The 16,642-nt window shown below is 50.8% G+C and overlaps 2 protein-coding genes and 1 long non-coding RNA gene across 3 annotated transcripts in view; 2 read left to right on the top strand and 1 right to left on the bottom strand.

Moving 5' to 3' along the window:
• BACE2 (beta-secretase 2) overlaps positions 1-5,086 on the top strand; it is a 113,431-nt gene extending 108,345 nt beyond the window's left edge. The window contains exon 9 of the mRNA XM_045036592.1: positions 5,064-5,086. Within this exon, the coding sequence (XP_044892527.1) occupies positions 5,064-5,071 (8 nt within the window). The 3' untranslated portion in view covers positions 5,072-5,086. The remainder of the gene's footprint in view (positions 1-5,063) is intronic.
• Positions 5,087-5,224: 138 nt separating this feature from the next.
• Positions 5,225-7,763, bottom strand: LOC123379854. Its single transcript, XR_006584774.1, has 3 exons — positions 7,386-7,763; positions 6,473-6,609; positions 5,225-5,413 (listed from the first exon to the last, which is right to left on the bottom strand). It is a non-coding gene; the product is annotated as an uncharacterized LOC123379854 (long non-coding RNA).
• Positions 7,764-7,848: 85 nt separating this feature from the next.
• Positions 7,849-16,642, top strand: part of FAM3B (FAM3 metabolism regulating signaling molecule B) — a 58,717-nt gene continuing 49,923 nt past the window's right edge. The window contains exon 1 of the mRNA XM_045036589.1: positions 7,849-7,936. Coding sequence (XP_044892524.1) covers positions 7,885-7,936 — 52 coding nt within the window. The 5' untranslated portion in view covers positions 7,849-7,884. The remainder of the gene's footprint in view (positions 7,937-16,642) is intronic.

Here is a 16,642-nt window from a genome sequence, read left to right as displayed (position 1 = left end):
AGCTGAAGTCAGCCACTTACCCAACTGAGCCACCCAGGAGGGGCGGGGCCTTTGTGACAAGCTCCCTTGATAGGGTCCCCCTTAAGTAACAAGGCCTAGGTTACACCCTCACCCCCAACCCTGCCTTCAGGAAACACGCTGCCGCCCCTCATTCTCAGACCCCGGCCAGGTCTCACCTCCCGCTGGAAGGAAGGCTGTCTCAGCAGGACCTGAGATGGAACAGAAACCAAGCCCTCCCCCCCCCCCCCCCCCCCCGAGGATGTTGATTAGCTGGGCCTGTGTCCAGCCTGGTGGGAAGCAGGCTGCGGCATCGGGCGCCATGCCTGGCTGGGGGCAGATGATGCCTCTTTTCTAGATCAGTGAGTGCATGGTAGCTTATCTGGGTTTCTCTATGCTTTTTATAACCTCATTAAAACGTTTTGAGTCTCCAGACGGTAAAAACCCTCAGTGGACTAGGGGCGTGTATTGAGATCCATTTCTGTGCCACGCACTTGGGCAAAAACTTGTCGGTTCCACTCTTGAAAGCGCTGTGGGGGCGCCTGGGTGGCTCAGTCGGTTGAGCGTCCGACTTTGGCTCAGGTCACGATCTCGCGGTCCGTTGAGTTCGAGCCCCGCATCGGGCTCTGAGCTGATGGCTCAGAGCCTGGAGCCTGCTTCGGATTCTGTGTCTCCCTGTCTCTCTGCCCCTCCCCCGTTCATGCTCTCTCTCTGTCCCCAAAATAAATAAACGTAAAAAAAAAAAATTAAAAAAAAAAAAAGAAAAAAGAAAGCGCTGTGGCCCTCCCCACGAATCCGCTTACCCCCCAGCCCCTTCCCCACGCCCACCCACGCACCCAGCCGCTATCTAGCAGGGATCGGCGCTTTGAACGTAACCCTCCGGAAGGAAGGAGGCCGTGAGCCCGGGTCTATGCCTGTCATGGCCCCGGTGGCCTGTGTCGTGATCCCTGCCTCGGCTGTCAATAAGGCCTTTCTTTCCCTCATCCTTTAAAACTGGCCCCCATTCCAAGCCTCAGGCCTGGGCCTCCCAGGCTCCCGAGGAGCAGCTGTGTGAGTGGAAGGGGGACGGGGCCGTCTGATAACCCCTCCCTGAAGGATGGGGATACAACACCCGCCTCCCCGTGGCGGCTCAGGCGTAGGTGACCCGGGGCATGCTTTTCCTCACCTTTGTCCCTATTCTGTCACTGAATATACGGATGGATGGATGGAAGCATTTGCTAAGCTGAACTCTTAGAAGAAATAGGAAGTGTTGACATAAGGAGTTCTTATTTTTTTAAGAGGATTTGTTTATTTTGAGAGAGGGAGAAAGAGACTGTGTGCTTGCACGTGAGCAGGGGTGGGGCAGAGAGAGAGAGAGAGAGAGATTACCAAGCAGGCTCTGAGCTGTCAGGGCAGAGCCTGATGTAGGGTTGGATCCCACCAACCATGAGACCATGACCTGAGCTGCAATCAAGAGTCGGATGCCTAAGTGACTGAGCCACCCAGGCGCCCCAATACAAGCAGGTTTTTTTTTTAGCTATTTATTTTGAGCACGAGAGAGAGAAAGAGAGCAGAGGAGGGGCAGAGAGAGGGAGAGACAGAATCCCACGCAGGTTCCACACGTCAGCACAGAGCCTGACTCGGGGCTCGAACCCCTGAACCATGAGATCATGAACTAGCTGAGATTAGGAGTCGGACTCAACTGACTGAGCCCACCCAGGCACACCTACAAGCAGTTTTTAACGTCTCTGAAAGAGAAGAGAATGAATGCAAGCAAACCCCTGGCCCCCGGCCCCTGGCCCCTGGCAACAGAAAGATGGAGACACCCCTCTGGGTCCTTTGCTAGGGAAGCCCCAAGTAACCTTTTATTTTATTAAAAAAAATTTAATTTATTTAAAAAATTAATTTTATTTATTAAAAAATTTTTATTTTATTAAAAAAAAATTTGTAGTTGTTTATTTTTGAGAAAGGGTGGAGAGGGGCAGAGGAGAGAACGGGACCGAAGATCCTAGTGGGTTCTGTGGGAGCCCACCCTGGGGCTCAAACCCACAAACTGTGAGATCATGGCCTGAGCCAAAGTCAGATGCTTAACCTACTGAGCCACCCAGGTGCCTCCTCCCAAGTAACTTTTTTTTTTTAATTTTTTTTTAAATGTTTATTTAGTTTTGAGATAGAGACAGAGCATGAGTGCGGGGGGGGGCAGAGAGTGAGGGAGACACAGAATCGGAAGCAGGCTCCGAGCTGTCAGCACAGAGCCCGACGCAGGGCTCGAACTCACGAGCTGGGAGATCCTGAGCTGAGCTGAAGTCAGACGCTCAACCGACTGAGCCACCCAGGCGCCCCTCAAGTAACTTTTTAAAAAGCAGGTAGGGGCGCCTGGGTGGCGTAGTCGGTTAAGCGTCCGACTTCAGCCAGGTCACGATCTGGCGGTCCGTGAGTTCGAGCCCCGCGTCAGGCCCTGGGCTGATGGCTCGGAGCCTGGAGCTTGTTTCCCATTCTGTGTCTCCCTCTCTCTCTGCCCCTCCCCCGTTCATGCTCTGTCTCTCTCTCTCCCAAAAAAATAAATGTTGAAAAAAAAAATTTTTTAAAAAAGCAGGTAAATGGGGTGCCTGGCTCGCTCAGTCAGGTAAGCATCAGACTCTTGATTTCGGCTCAGGTCATGGTCTCACGGTTCATGAATTCAAGCCCCGCGTCGGGTTCTGTGCCGACAGCTCAGAGCCTGGAGCCTGCTTCCCATTCTGTGTCTCCCTCTCCCCCTCCTCCCTTCTTGCTCTCTTTCTCTCTCTCTCTCCCCCTCAAAATAAATAAATAAACACTTAAAACTAACTTCACAAAAGCAGGGAAATATAAAGAAAAGCAAGTCATCGGAGGAAGAGGAAGGAGGAAGAGGCGGCCTCCGCGGTTATGAAAATCAACATGATGCCCGTCTACCTTATTTGCCATTCCTGTCTCCAGCCACTGGACAAACATTTAGGGAGTGGGGACCGTGGCCCAGGTCCCACCCAAGGCCCTGGTGAGGCAGCTCTGAGTGAGTCAAAGACCCTCTCCTCATGGAGCTCGCAGCCCAGGGCAGAAGGGTTAGGTAACAAGCAAGTTCACAGTGAAATGCCTGAGATAATTGCCGTCAGTGCTCAGTGCTGGGGGGTGGGGGAGGGGAGAGGAGAAGTCAGGATAATTATCGTGGGGCCACCATCCCATTTCCATAAATCCCCAAGGCTGCCCTTGTGTGGCTCCCCTGCCCTTCCAAGCTGCCCTTGACACCCGTGTCCCGCCCAGCTCTCGCCCACACAGGTGTCTGGGGGAGGCCGGAGGGCAACCCAGGCCTGGTTGTCAGGGGACGGAGTGCAAAGCCAGCTGGCAGGCCTGCCCTCTGCTCCCCGGCGGCTGTGGCCCTGGCTGTGCCCGCCACGCTGTGCCCTGACGGCCCTGGCCAGGCCAGCTCAGTCCCTCCCACGCTTCCCTCACCCTCACCGCACCAGGGGCCAGGCCCCTTCCCTCGGCAGGAAGCACCGGCCTCACATGACTGTCATTTGCGTGGTGTCGAGGAGGGAGACCTAGGAGGCTCGGGTTGCCTGTGACAACGGCAGACTTGCTCACCCAGTTCCCTGGTGATGACGGTCATCAGGGTTCCTCTCATTGGGCTGTCCCCACCCACGGCCCTCCCATCAAGCGCCATCAAGCAAAGCTCATCTTAGGTACACCCCAGGGACAACCTCTCCCCTGCCTCCCTGCCACTCGCCCAGCGGAGCTCTGATGCAGGGAAGCAAACCACCACGGGGTCCTCGTCTGGGAGGTTCCGGTGGCTCCCCGCCCCTTGCACGCTGACCTTCCAAGGCTCTGATGTCCTACTCTCTGGATGCTGACGGTGAATTACTATTGCAATAAACCAGCTGCTTCCCAGCGATCGCAACATTGGAGCCCTGGCCGCGTTCTCAGACACTCACGGGCACGTGAGTCACCAGGGATCTTGAGAATGTGAGGATCCCCCTTCAGGTGGAGTGGGGGTGGGATCTGCAGTTCTAACAAGCTCCCAGGTGATACAGGACCTGGGGTGGCCCACTGAGAATCAAATACCACAGTAGTCTCTCTCCTCCCATCCTTCATTCTATTTTTAGTGTTTATCCTTGAGAGAGAGAGTACGAACAGGAGAGGGGCTGAGAGAGAGGGGGACACAGAATCTGAAGCTGGCTCCAGGCTCTGAGCTGTCAGCACAGAGCCCGATGCGGGCTCGAACTCACGAACCGGGAGATCATGACCTGAGCCGAAGTGGGACGCTTACCGACTGAGCCACCCGGGTGCCTGACCCCTCCTCATCCTCAAATCCAGTGGCTCTCAACTGGGGGCCCTTAGGCCTACCGGGGAGACATTGTTGGGGGTCACGACGGGTGGTGTTGCCGCCGGCCGACCAGCAGACAGAGATCAGGGGTGCTGCTGAGTCTCCCGCTCTGTCCAGGACAGCCCCGCGGCAGATAATTATCGGGCCCCAAACATCAATAGTGTCCCGGTTGAAAAACCCTACATCCCAACTCTGTAGGACCTAATTTCGTGGACACGTGAGAGTTACCTCGGGTTCTTCGAAGAATGTCGGTTCCCGGGGTCTCTCCGAGACCATGACATCACAATCTCGGGGGTGAGACCTTGGTTCTGTACTTGTCAGATGCACTCGCGGGTCTGCTGTGCAACCCCGGCTGAGAAGCAGGCCTCCACCAGCACTGACCGCTGCGATGGAAGCCGTGGGCTGGGGGCGAGGGCTGGTGTTTGGGACTTTTCACACGCCCTCTGCTTGGCTGCACAGCACACGTTCTTACTAACATCAGCTGCCAGGGTGTGGAGCAGCCCGAACACAAACCGAGTTTTGTGCTCTGCTCCGTCAGGACCTGGGAAAACCCCGAGGGCCACTCTGTGCGCCTGGGGGGGGCCTCAGCCTCCACCCCGGGGAGAGCTGACTGACGGGTCCCCTGCTGCCCCCTCCTGGAACTTATACGGTCGAATCACATGAAATCTCCACCGTTACTCCACTTTCCACAGAATTGATTTGTTCGCTCATTCACGCGGTCATTCATTCGTTCATTCATTTGCTCATTCAGACGCATGAAAACTCTGCAGTGTGTGCCAAGGATCCTTCCAGTGGCCGGACAAACAAGGCTTGGAGAGCTCGTGCCCACGCAGATGAGGGGACCCGATCCTTACGATGCAGGGTGACGGATGCCCCTGACGGACCACAAAGGAGCGGACCGTCACGCTACCCTCAGCCCGCATCCTGCCAGCTGTGGGACACTGAGCAACTCACCGCACCTCTCTGATCCTCAGCGGCCTCATCTGTGAAATGGGTACAGCAACTTCGCTCTCCTGCACTGTTGTGGTTGTAAGTTGAAATCATCGAAGCGACAGCTCTGCAGGAAATGTCGATTCATCCACTCTCGGCCTCTCTACCACACTGGGCGGAAGAGAAGGTGCACGGTGATGGGAAGAAGTTGAATCAAAGAAAGAGCGATAACTTCGTTTGTTTTTCCCTTTAGAAGGAAAGCAGGCGTTCTTATTAAACAGGTTGTGGGGTGCCTGAGTGGCTCAGTCCGTTAAGCATCTGACTTCAGCTCAGGTCACGATCTCTTGGTTTGCGAGTTCGAGCCCCGCCTCGGGCTCTGTGCTGTCAGCTCGGAGCCTGGAGCCTGCTTCGGATTCTGTGTCTCCCCCCTCTCTCTTCCCCTCCCCCCCTCGCTCTCAGTCTCTCTCTTTCTCTCTCAAAAATAAATAAACATAAAAAAATATTTAAAAACCAGGTTTTGAAAATTCTCGTCACCTCTAAGCAAGACGCGTGCATGTGTATTTAATTTAACCACTGCCGATCACTGTTTCACTCTAGAAAGGAACAGCAGCTTTTTTGCTCGCATCTCAAAGGAGGTTTGCCATTATCGGGACAAAGTGAGCCAGGCTGCTTGGCACGGCTGCTCTAAGGCAATGTGACCGAGGACTTTTTGCTTTGCACTCTTTTTTTTTTTTAACCTTTTTTAATGTTTTTTTTTTATTTTTGAGACAGAGAGACAGATCATGAGTGGGGGAGGGGCAGAGAGAGAGGGAGACACAGACTCCGAAACAGGCTCCAGGCTCCGAGCCGTCAGCACAGGGCCCGACGCAGGGCTCGAACCCACGAACCGTGAGATCACGACCTGAGCCGAAGTCGGATGCTTAACCGACGGAGCCACCCAGGCGCCCCTGCTCTGCATTCTTAACCAGGCCTTCTGACTTGTTTCGTTCACTAAGATCAAGAGCAAACTGTGAGAAAGAACTTACTGGTTTTGTTTCTCTGAGAAAACAGCTTTCCTCCAGCCAAATCCTTGATCAAACACACCTTACCTGTCAACACTGATGACAGGAAGAATTGAAGGTGTAACATCACCTTCCTGATCCCTGTGGCCTGAACTCAAATTACAGTTTACTGGTTGGTAGGCGTGCAAAGCATTGTTTTCTGCCACAAGTGTGGTGCCCCAAATACTACCTTGTTATTTCTCCCAGTTGAATCCAACATGGGGCTCTTGAAGATCCGGACTTCAAACGGACAGGATTTATACATAGCACAGGAGTCACAGCATACCCCACAGTCAAGTCACTTAACTGGGTTCCCAATGTCCTCATCTGCAACAGAAAGCATTGAGGGTCAGGAGTCGGGGGGGGGGGGGGGGGGGAACTCTCCATAACTTCCTCCTGGAAGGCTGCGGGGCGCTGGGTTTGGATATCACGCTGTTACGGACCGGAGGCTTGTGTCCCCTCAAAATGCGTATGTTAAAGTGCCCCGTGCAATGGTAGATAATCAGGCCTAGATGACGTCATGAGGGTCTTGATAGGATTACTGCCCTTCTAAGAAGAGGAAGAGACACCAGAGTGCGCGCTCTCTCTCCCTCTCTCTCTATCACATGAGCACACAGCAGAGCAGCAGCTATCCGTGACCCTGGAAGAGAGACTTCCCCAAGAACCTAATGTTCAGGCACCATGGTCCTGCCCTTTGAAGCCTCCAGAACTGGAAGCAAATGAACCTGTACTGTTTTCGCTGCGCAGTATGAGGGGTTCTGTTCTAGCCCGAGCTGACTGGTACAGCTGCTCAGAAGGAGTGGGGTTAGGTGAAGCCTGGACTTTGGGCCAGCTTTGCATTCCAAGAGGCATTCATTCAGCACACGTGTGGTGGCCCAGCGCTCCCCGAGTGCCCCACCCAGGGCGGTGGACGGGGGACCCAGAGAAGGACCCAGAGAAAACACAGGCCCTGCCTTCCACGGGCCTGCGGGGGTGTCTACCAAAGAAGTCCCTGATCCCACTTTATACGCGGAAGTACTGCGCGGGCAGGATTGAGACGGCTAATGGAGCATTTTCCCAGAAGCACTTTAATTCTAAAGTCCTTCCAGGGAGTCTCCTCTTACCTTCCAACAATGAGTGGTGATTATAAAGGGCAGGGAGGAAGCCACGACCGGCTTGGAGCAGCCCGGGCCGGTGCGTGCCTACGGGTAGCAGGAGCAATGACGGGGCTTCCAGGCCGGGAGCTCTCACACTACCCCGCAGGGGGGCCCTTCGCAGGCCCCGCCGCTGTGGGGCACACTCTTCTGGCTGTGGGACCCTCCTGCAGGGACCTTTGGCTGAGCAGTTTCAGCGACCCCAACGGCAGAAAAGCCCAAGGCAGTTTGAGGGGGTCCTACGGCAGGGCGGCCGAGGGAAGGCCTCGGTGGTCCGCCTGTGGCTCCCCGGGGCCCGCCCAGCAGGAGAGGCGGGGGTGGCGCCCACGGGACACGGGGGGGCGCAGGAGAGGCGGTGGGGCCCCCTTTTGGCGCCGCGGGGCCTGCGTGGTGGGGAGGCGGCGGGGAGGGGGAGGGGGAGGGGGAGGGGGGAGGAGGGAGGTCGGGAGAGGCGCCCCCAGCGGCGGGGATGGCGAGGCGGCGCACACCGGCTCCGGCCCGCGGAGAAGGGCGGCGGCAAGGTGAGAGCGCGCGGGCGAGGCGGGGTGAGGCGGGGCGAGGCGAGGCGGGGCAGGGGCGGGACCCCGGGGTTGGAAGGGAGCCGCCCTTCACGTCGGAGGACTCAGGCCCCTTCTTCTCGGCCGCCCGGGACACCCGGCCCCGACCCAGGGCTTCCGGGCTTGACCCCACGTGGGCGGCCGGGGTCGCGCGTGGGGTTGGGGCCCGAGACCCGTGCTTCTGCTTGAAAGCGGGGCGGACGAGACACGTGGGGGGGCATCCGGAAAGGAGGGGAGGCGGCGGAGGGGGGCCCCTGTCGGGTGCCATCCGGGTCATCCAGCGGGGCTGGGGTGCGGGGGGGGGGGGCGGTCGGGGGGGGGCGGTCGGGTGACGTCACCAGAACCGCGTGGCGCGGGACGGGCGGGGCAGTGGGGCCACGGGGGACCCCCGTGTTGGTGCGGGACTGCGGTGAGTTGTGCGACGCTTTGTCCTTCCCTTCGCTGCTGATGCTTTCAGATCTCCGAGGATCCTCCCTCCCGAAAGGACGTGGTGTCCCAAGTGAGGCATCACTCATCCCGAGACAGGCTCCGATCCCGCCCCAGGTGGGGGGGGGGGCAGCTGTCTGCGGGGCTGGGAAGGGGGCCGCCCTCTCTCGGGTGCCTCACAGGAGGGTGGAAGAGAAAGTGGGGCTGCGGGTTCCGCGTGGGGGCCCGGCAGTGATGGGTGACGGTTTGGGGGTGCGGTGGAGGACGAGGGCAGTCCTCCCCAGGTTCCCAACGTATGGCAGCTGGTCCCGCTTCCCAGTCACCGAGTTTCAGAAATCCTGTGTTTTCCTCCTTTTAGCATTTTGGGACCGTTACGCGCGCTGTTGACATGGTTTGTGTTCTTTGCCAAAGGACTTACCTTTAGGAAACATCTTTTCTCGTCGGAATATTCTAGAACAGGTGTCCCACAGTGTGTTTGTGGTAGTCTCTTACTTAACTTTTTCTGTTTGTTTATTTATTTATTTATTTATTTATTTATTTTTAAAATTTATTTTGAGAGAGAGCCGGAGAGAGAATCCCCAGCAGGCCCTGCACTGTCAGAGCAGAGCCTGATGGGGGCCTCCGTGTCAGGAAGCATGAGATCACGACCTGAGCCGAAACCAAGAGTCAGATGCTTAAGTGACTGAGCCACCCAGGCGCCCCAACTTTTTTCTAGATCAAAGCTGAAATTCAGCTAATTTTTCCTCTTGATTGCTTGTGACGATGAGAAAAAAAAAATAACTCCTAAAATCTCTTAAAAATAATAATAGTGACCATTTATGGGTTCCCTTCTTACATCCAGCATTGTTCTGGTACCTTCTCTGTGTTCTCTCACCTCTGGGGTGGGTGTTGTGGACCTCGCTCCCCACCTCCAAAGTAGCTCCCACCCCAGACCACCCAGCTGCTGAGAGATGGAGCTAGGAGATCAGGGTCAGTCTGATCCGATTTCTATGCTCTTCATCCTCCAAATTTCAGTCACTGTAGCCAGCAAAAACTGTTTCATAAAAAGTGAAAACCGGCAGCAAAGGAAATGAGTTTGGGTGTTTGTTTTTTTGGTTTTGTTTCTCACAAACCTCCCACTCCCCGGGGAGGTGTGAGGAAACAGATCACGGGCACTTCGCATCTCGCGGTGTGTGGGTTCGAGCCCCGCGTCGGGCTCTGTGCTGACAGCTCAGACCCTGGAGCCTGCTTCGAATTCTGTGTCTCCCTCTCTCTCTGCCCCTCTCCCTGCTCATGCTCTGTCTCTCTCTCTGTCTCTCAATAATAAATAAATGTTAAAAAAAAAAAAAAAGATGAACATTTCCTCTTCCAAGGTTGGAAGAACTTGGAAGGGTCGGCTCTTCCATTGTCCTATGGCTTTCCTAGGAGACCTCCCAGGACATGGAGAGCCTTTACTTTCCTTGTGGTTGGTCAGCTGGCCTGGACTCTGAACAGTCTCACTCCCAACTCAGCAGACTCTCTGGCAACCCTCAGTGCCTTATAGGACGAAGTGCAGTGTGCATAAACAATAACATGTCTCAGTGCCTGCTAGCTTCGGGCTGTCTGTGCCAGCACATTCCATATATCAGTTCATTTAATCTCAGCAGTTCTAAAAATGCTATAATGCCATTTAATTATCACCCCCCAAAATGAAATACTTAGGTATAAATCTAAAAAAAATACGTACAAGATCTATATGAGGAAAACTACAAAACACTAATGAACAAAATCAAAGAAAAGGTAAATGGGAGAGATATTCCATGTTCATGGATAGGAAGACTCAATACTTGGAAGATGTCAGTTCTTTCCAACTTGATCTGTAGATTCACTGCAATCCCAATCAAAATCCCAGAGAGTTATTTTGTGGATATTGACAAGTTGATTCTAAAGTTTATATGGAGAAGGAAACCACTCAGAATAGCCAACACAGTATTGAAGGAGAAAAACAAAGTCTCAGGACTGACATTACCCAACTTCAAGACTTACTATAAAGCTACAGCGATTAAGACACTGTGGTGTTGGTGACAGAATAGACAAGTAGATCAATGGAACAGACTAGAGAGCTTAGTAATAGACCCACATATAGTTAGCTGATCTTTGACAAAGAAGCGAAGACAAGGGAGCAAAGATAGTCTTTTCAACAAATGATCTTGGAACAATGGAACATCCACATGCAAAAAAAAAAAAAAAAAAAAAAAAAAGACCCAACCCCCCCCCCAAACGAATCTAGAAATAGACCTTACACCTTTTACAAAAATTAACTCAAAATTGATCCCGGGGGCTCGTGGGTGGCTCAGTCAAGATTGCAACTCTTGATTTTGGCTCAGGTCATGATCTCACAGTTTGTGGGATTGAGCACTGCATCGGGCTCTGCACTGACAGCTCGGAGCCTGACTGGGATTCTCTCTCTCTCCCTCTCTCTCTGCCCCTCCCCCACTCACGCAATCTCATTCCCTCTCAAAATAAATAATAAATAAACATTAAAAAAAGAAAAACTGATCCCAGACACAACTGTGAAATGCAAAACTATAAAATTCCCAGAAGATAAACTAGGAGAACACCTACATGACCTTGGGTATGGTGATGACCTTTTAGATACAACACAAAAGGCGCGATCCTGAAAGAAATCATTGATAAGCTGGACTTCATTGAAGTTCAGCATGTCTGCTCTCCAAAAGATAGTGTCAAGAGAATGAAAAGACAAGCCACAGTCCAGGAGAAAATATTTGCAAAGGACACATCTGACAAGGAACTGTCACCCAAAATATACAAAGAGCTCTAAAATCTCAACCATAAGAAAACCAACAACTAAATTTAAAATGGACCAAAGGATTTAACAGACACCTCACCAAAGATATACAAATGTCAGATAAGTGAATGGAAAGATAATCCACATCATATGTCCTGAGGGAAGTGCAAATTAAGACACAGACACCGCCAAGCACCTGTTTAAAATACGCGAAACCCAGAGCACTGACAACGCCAAATGCTGGTGAGGATATGGATCAGGAATGCAAAACGGTAGAGCCACTTTGGACGATTTGGGGGGTTTCTTACAAAACTAAACGTATTCTTCCCGAATGACCCAGCAGTCATACTCCTTGATCTTTACCCCAAGGACTTGAAAGCTTACGTGCACGCCAAAACCCACACACCGCTGTTTTTCGGGACTTTACTGATAATTGTCAAAGCTTGGAAGGAACCAGGATGTCCTTCAGTCGGTGAAGAGATCAGCGGGTGCATCCAAAACAACCATGGGTTAATCAGTGCTAAAAGAAATGATCTGTCAGGTCGTAAAAAGACATGGGGAGGAAAGTTAAACACAGATCGCTGAGAAGAGCCTGTCGGAAGAGGCTACGTACTGTATGATTACAACTGTAGGACATTCTCGATAAACTGTGGAGACAGTAAAACGATGAGTGGTTGCCAGGGGCTGGGGGGCAGGGAGAGATGACAGGCAGAGCACAGAGGATCTTTAGGGCAATGAAGCTACTCCGCGTGATACTATGACGCTGGAAACCTGTCGCTATACATTTGTCCACACCTACAGAATTTACAACACCATGAGCAAATCCTAGTGTAGACGGTGGACTCTGAGTGATTATGACATGTCTGTGTAGATTGATCAGTTTGTAATAAATGTACCCTCCCGTGGGGAATGTTGACGGGGTGGGGGAGGGGAGACTATGGGAAACCTCTATTTTCCGTTCAATTTTGCTATTAACCTAAAACTGCTCTAAAAAACATTGTTAAAAAAAAAAAAGACACCTGGTATATATTTTGCCTCTAAGACAGTGCGGTGTGGCCACAGTCATGGTCTGTGTCCGTGTCCTCCATTTGTGGCCCCTCGCGGGGTCGGAAGAAAACTCAGGTGGGGCTTTATTACCTTTAGTTGGATGACTCCTTTCCTGTTTGTGACCTTCCTTCTTTCCAGATTCCTGTAAATCCTCCTGTTTATGGACTCTGCCTTTGGGCAGCCTTTGATCTGCTCGCTCAGTACCTAAATCAGAGTCCTCCTTTCCCCTTTCGGTCTGCCGCCCTCCTGACCTGTGTCTCATTCAGTGGAATCCTTGGTTCACTCATTAGTTCACGTACTCGCGTGTTCACCAGAGATCTGTTGAGAAACGCTTCTGTGCCAGGCTCTGTGCTGGGCACCCGGGGGCCGGCAGTGCGCGGGATGTGGCCCCGCCTTGGTGGAGCCTGTGTGCTGATGAAGGAGGCAGACATTGAGCGGCTCCCCAAACAAGGCAAAGAACTTGGCTGGTGCTAAGTGCACTGAAGAAGAGTGATAGGGCGAGAGGAGTGGGGCTCTGGGCTTATGCTTTTGGGTGCCCAGGGAAGGCTTCTCTGCAGAGACCCCTTTGTGGGCATGTGTCAATGTCATGTAGGAGTCCTCATTATCCTCGGCCACCAGTCACGGGGGTAGACTGATCTTGCCCTTATCTCTTCTGTCTCCTGCTCGTCGTCCCTTACAGTTGACGGCATCCCTGTTGACAATGCGTTCCTCCTTGTTTACCGTGATGTTTCTCTAGCATCCCAGTCACCTTGTGCCCCCTACTCCAGACTGAGCTCACCACCTCCCTATGCTCCCCAAAGATGCATCCCCACCTCTGGGGGCGGCATGCCAGGAAGCCGCATTCTATCCAAGGGCACTGTTAATCCCCCAAATTAGCACGAAGGAGTATGAGAGCAGACCTTCCATGTAAAAAAAAAAAAACGGGGGGGGGGGGCGGGGAGCCCAGCTCCATCAGGGTAGACACTAACCTCAAATGAACAGCTTATGTTGAATTATAGCCAGTTTTGAATCAACTAGGTCATTCATGAGTTTTCAAGCCTTGACTATATGTATATATATATATATATATATTAATGTTTATTCATTTTTGAGTGAGAGAGCGCATGGGCCAGAGGGAGAGGGGCAGAGAGAGAGGATCTGAAGCAGATTCTGTGTTAACAGCAGAGAGCCCAAGGCAGGGCTCAGATTCGTGAACCTTGAGATCATGACCTGAGCCAAAGTCGGATGCTTAACCAACTGAGACATGCAGGTACCCCTATATGTATATTTTTATAGATGGTCCCAGAGTGGTCATGACTCAGATCCCAGCAAAAACAAACACAAATATTTTCAGGAGCAAATTACTTTCACTGGCCCGAAGACGTTTTCTCACACTTTTTTTTTTTCAAATACAATGCCCAGTGCACAGCCAGTCAGGCAAAAATCTCCATGAGCTACAAACCAGGAAAACAGCTTGCAAAGATTTCAAACAAATTATAATCAGATTATAGACGGTAATAATCTCTAGGTTATAGCTCTAGACTGTTAACTGACTACACTCATTATGATTAAAGTCAAATCAGGCCTTAAGATACCTTCAGGAAACAGAAAATTATATAATATAAAGTTCTATTATAAGTAGCTTTGAAAAAGAACCAAATCGAATTCCTAGAAATAAAAGTCTGTACAATAGCAACAAACTCAAACGACCACGTTTAACAGCAGATTAGATAGAGCTATGTAATTAGTGACCGGAAAGTCGCAAACAGCTAAATAAACATAGTGCAGCGTAGAGAAACAAAAGGGTGCAGAATAAAGGGTGAGTGATGTGGAGACACAGTGATGACGTCTGACACCTGCCCCAGGAGAAGAAGGGAAGTTCGTTTCCAGAAATTTCCAGGCATTTCAACATGTGGAGTCTCCAGCTATGGGATCAGTAAGAAAAACAACTGGTTTAGTTGTTAAGAGGCTAAATCTAATTCTTTGAAAGAAAAGTTAAAAGGCCTTAGCATTTTATGTGCTATGGATTTTTGAGATGGAGAATTTGGAAGCCAGGTCATTCTGAGGATCCAAGGAGACAGAACTTAGGGGCCGTGACTATAGAGTACTGCCATTAGGAGGCCCTGGCCTGTCCTGTGCTGTGACTTCAGCAAGCAAATACACTCAAGGAGAACTTCGTACATTCGGACTCACTTAGAATCCTTTGGAATCCTCACTCCCTAACTGATGGCTTTTGTGACAATTGATGCTTCATTTTACCATTAAAAAAATTTTTTTAAGTCCTTATTTTTGAAAGAGACACATACAGAGTGCGAGTAGGGGAGGGGTAGAGAGAGAGGGAGACACAGAATCCGAAGCAGGCTCCAGGCTCCAAGCCATCAGCACAGAGTCTGATGTGGGGCTTGAACTCACAAACCACGAGATCATGACCTGAGCCGAAATCGGACGCTTCACTGACTGAGCCACCCAGGCGCCTCTCACTTTACCACTTGTAAAGGGGTTAAGATAACTTCCCTTTAGGCTGTTGTGAGGGCTTGAAAAAGATCTCTCGGTCCAGCCTCCAGATCAGAGTGTGGCCCATGCTGGGGGCTCTGTGGCTGGAGTGGGACAGCCAACGTGAGCAGTGACAGCTGAATCCAAAATTCATGGGTAAAGTGAACACGCAAGGATCACTAATACCTGAGCAGAAGGAGACGAGGCGGAGAAAACAGAATATAAAGTCCAGACATCAAAACAAGTACACTTGAGCCTTAATATGGTGACGGGGCAATGCAGTCAATATTAGGAAATGATCATTCAACAAATAGCAAGCAACCGGCCAGCCAGAGGGGAAGAAAATAAAATCTCCATCAGAGTTAATATGGAGGGATCAAATATTTTAATCAAAAAATAAGAAACTGGGGGGAAGGGGAGAAAGGCCTTTCTAAGTAAGGCAAAACTCCAAAGCTGTAAAAACAAAAAATCAGATAATTGTTTTATTTTTTTAATTTTTTAAAATGTTTACTTATTTATTTTGAGAGAGAAAGAGACAGCATGAGTAGCGGAAGGGAAGAGAGAGGAAGAGGGAGAGAAACTTAAGCAGGCTCCGTGATGCCAGCACGGAGCCCGACGCGGGGCTTGAACCCACGGAACCATGAGATCATGACCTGAGCCGAAACCAAGAGTCAGACGCTCAACCAACTGAGCCACCCAGGCACCCGCCCCCCCTTTTTTAAAAATTTTAATAAGGGGAGACCCATTTTAAATGGCAGTGCTTTCCCAAGTAAGCAAGTAAAGTGAAAATCAAGAGTAGGAAAAATTATCCTGGAGAAGACTTTATGACGAAACAAACGTGCATCAGCATGATTGTCAATGAGTGCAACAGCCATCCAGGTCGGTTTTGGCAAACTTTTATCAAAATTACAAATAGCAGAAGCTCGGCAGTTCCGCTTCTAGGATTTTTTTTTAAAGTAGGTTCTATGCCCAGCATGGGGCTCCAACTCGTGACCCCCAGACCAAGACTGCCCTTCTCTACCAACTGAGCCAGCCGGGCGCCCCAACATCAAAGATAGTTTTGTTATTGTTGTTTTATTCATTTCACGTAAGTGAAACGTTCTACGTGCAAGATTCTTGTTACAGTGTTAGTCCTAATGAGAAGTGGAAAAGAATGTCTCTAGTGAGGAGCTTGCTAGATAAATTATGGTCCAGCCCCGCTGTCAGATGCTTTGTAGCTGTTGAAAGAACGAGGGAGAGTTCTGTAGACACAAGTGAAAACTTTCCAAGATATCTTGACAAGCAAGAGGTGAGGGCAGGAGCAGAGTATGTGACAGTTTGTTCACGTGTGTGTGTGTGTGTGTGTGTGTGTGTGTGTGCGGTGGGGTTTGGTTGGGTATGTCAAAAGAAATGCTGGAAGGACATCCAAGAAATTAATAACTCCAGGTTTCTACTAGGTAAAGAGGACACGTGAGTAGGGAGGTGATTTATCACCATATATCTTTTAAGACACTTAAAAAAATTGGACTATATAAATGTATTATCTAGTCAACAAAGTATTTCTCACAGCTACCACAACTCAAAAAGAAAAAGGCTAACAGCTTCATAGAAGACTGGGCAATTGATATGACTAGATGGTTCCTGAAAAAGAAATACAAATCACAAATGGCTTTTAAACCTACGAAAGTATATCAGAGCAATCACTTTTTTTTTAAAATTTACATCCAAGTTAGTTAGCATATAGTGCATCAATGATTTCAGTAGATTCCTTAATGCCCCTTACCATTTAGCCCATCCCCCCTTCCACAATCCCTCTAGCAACACTCTGTTTTTTCTCCATATTTAATAAGAGTCTCTTCTGTTTGGTCCCCCTCCCTGTTTTTAGATTATTTTTGCTTTCCCTCCCTTGTGTTCATCTGTTCTGTGTCTTAAAGTCCTCATATGAGTGAAGTCATATGACATTTGTCTTTCCCTGAGTG

This window comes from Felis catus, chromosome C2 (genome assembly GCF_018350175.1).
Source record: "Felis catus isolate Fca126 chromosome C2, F.catus_Fca126_mat1.0, whole genome shotgun sequence".
Classification (NCBI taxonomy): Eukaryota; Metazoa; Chordata; class Mammalia; order Carnivora; family Felidae; genus Felis; species Felis catus.
The sequence above is the reverse complement of the archived record's forward strand: the minus strand, read 5'-3'. Positions and strand labels throughout refer to the sequence as shown.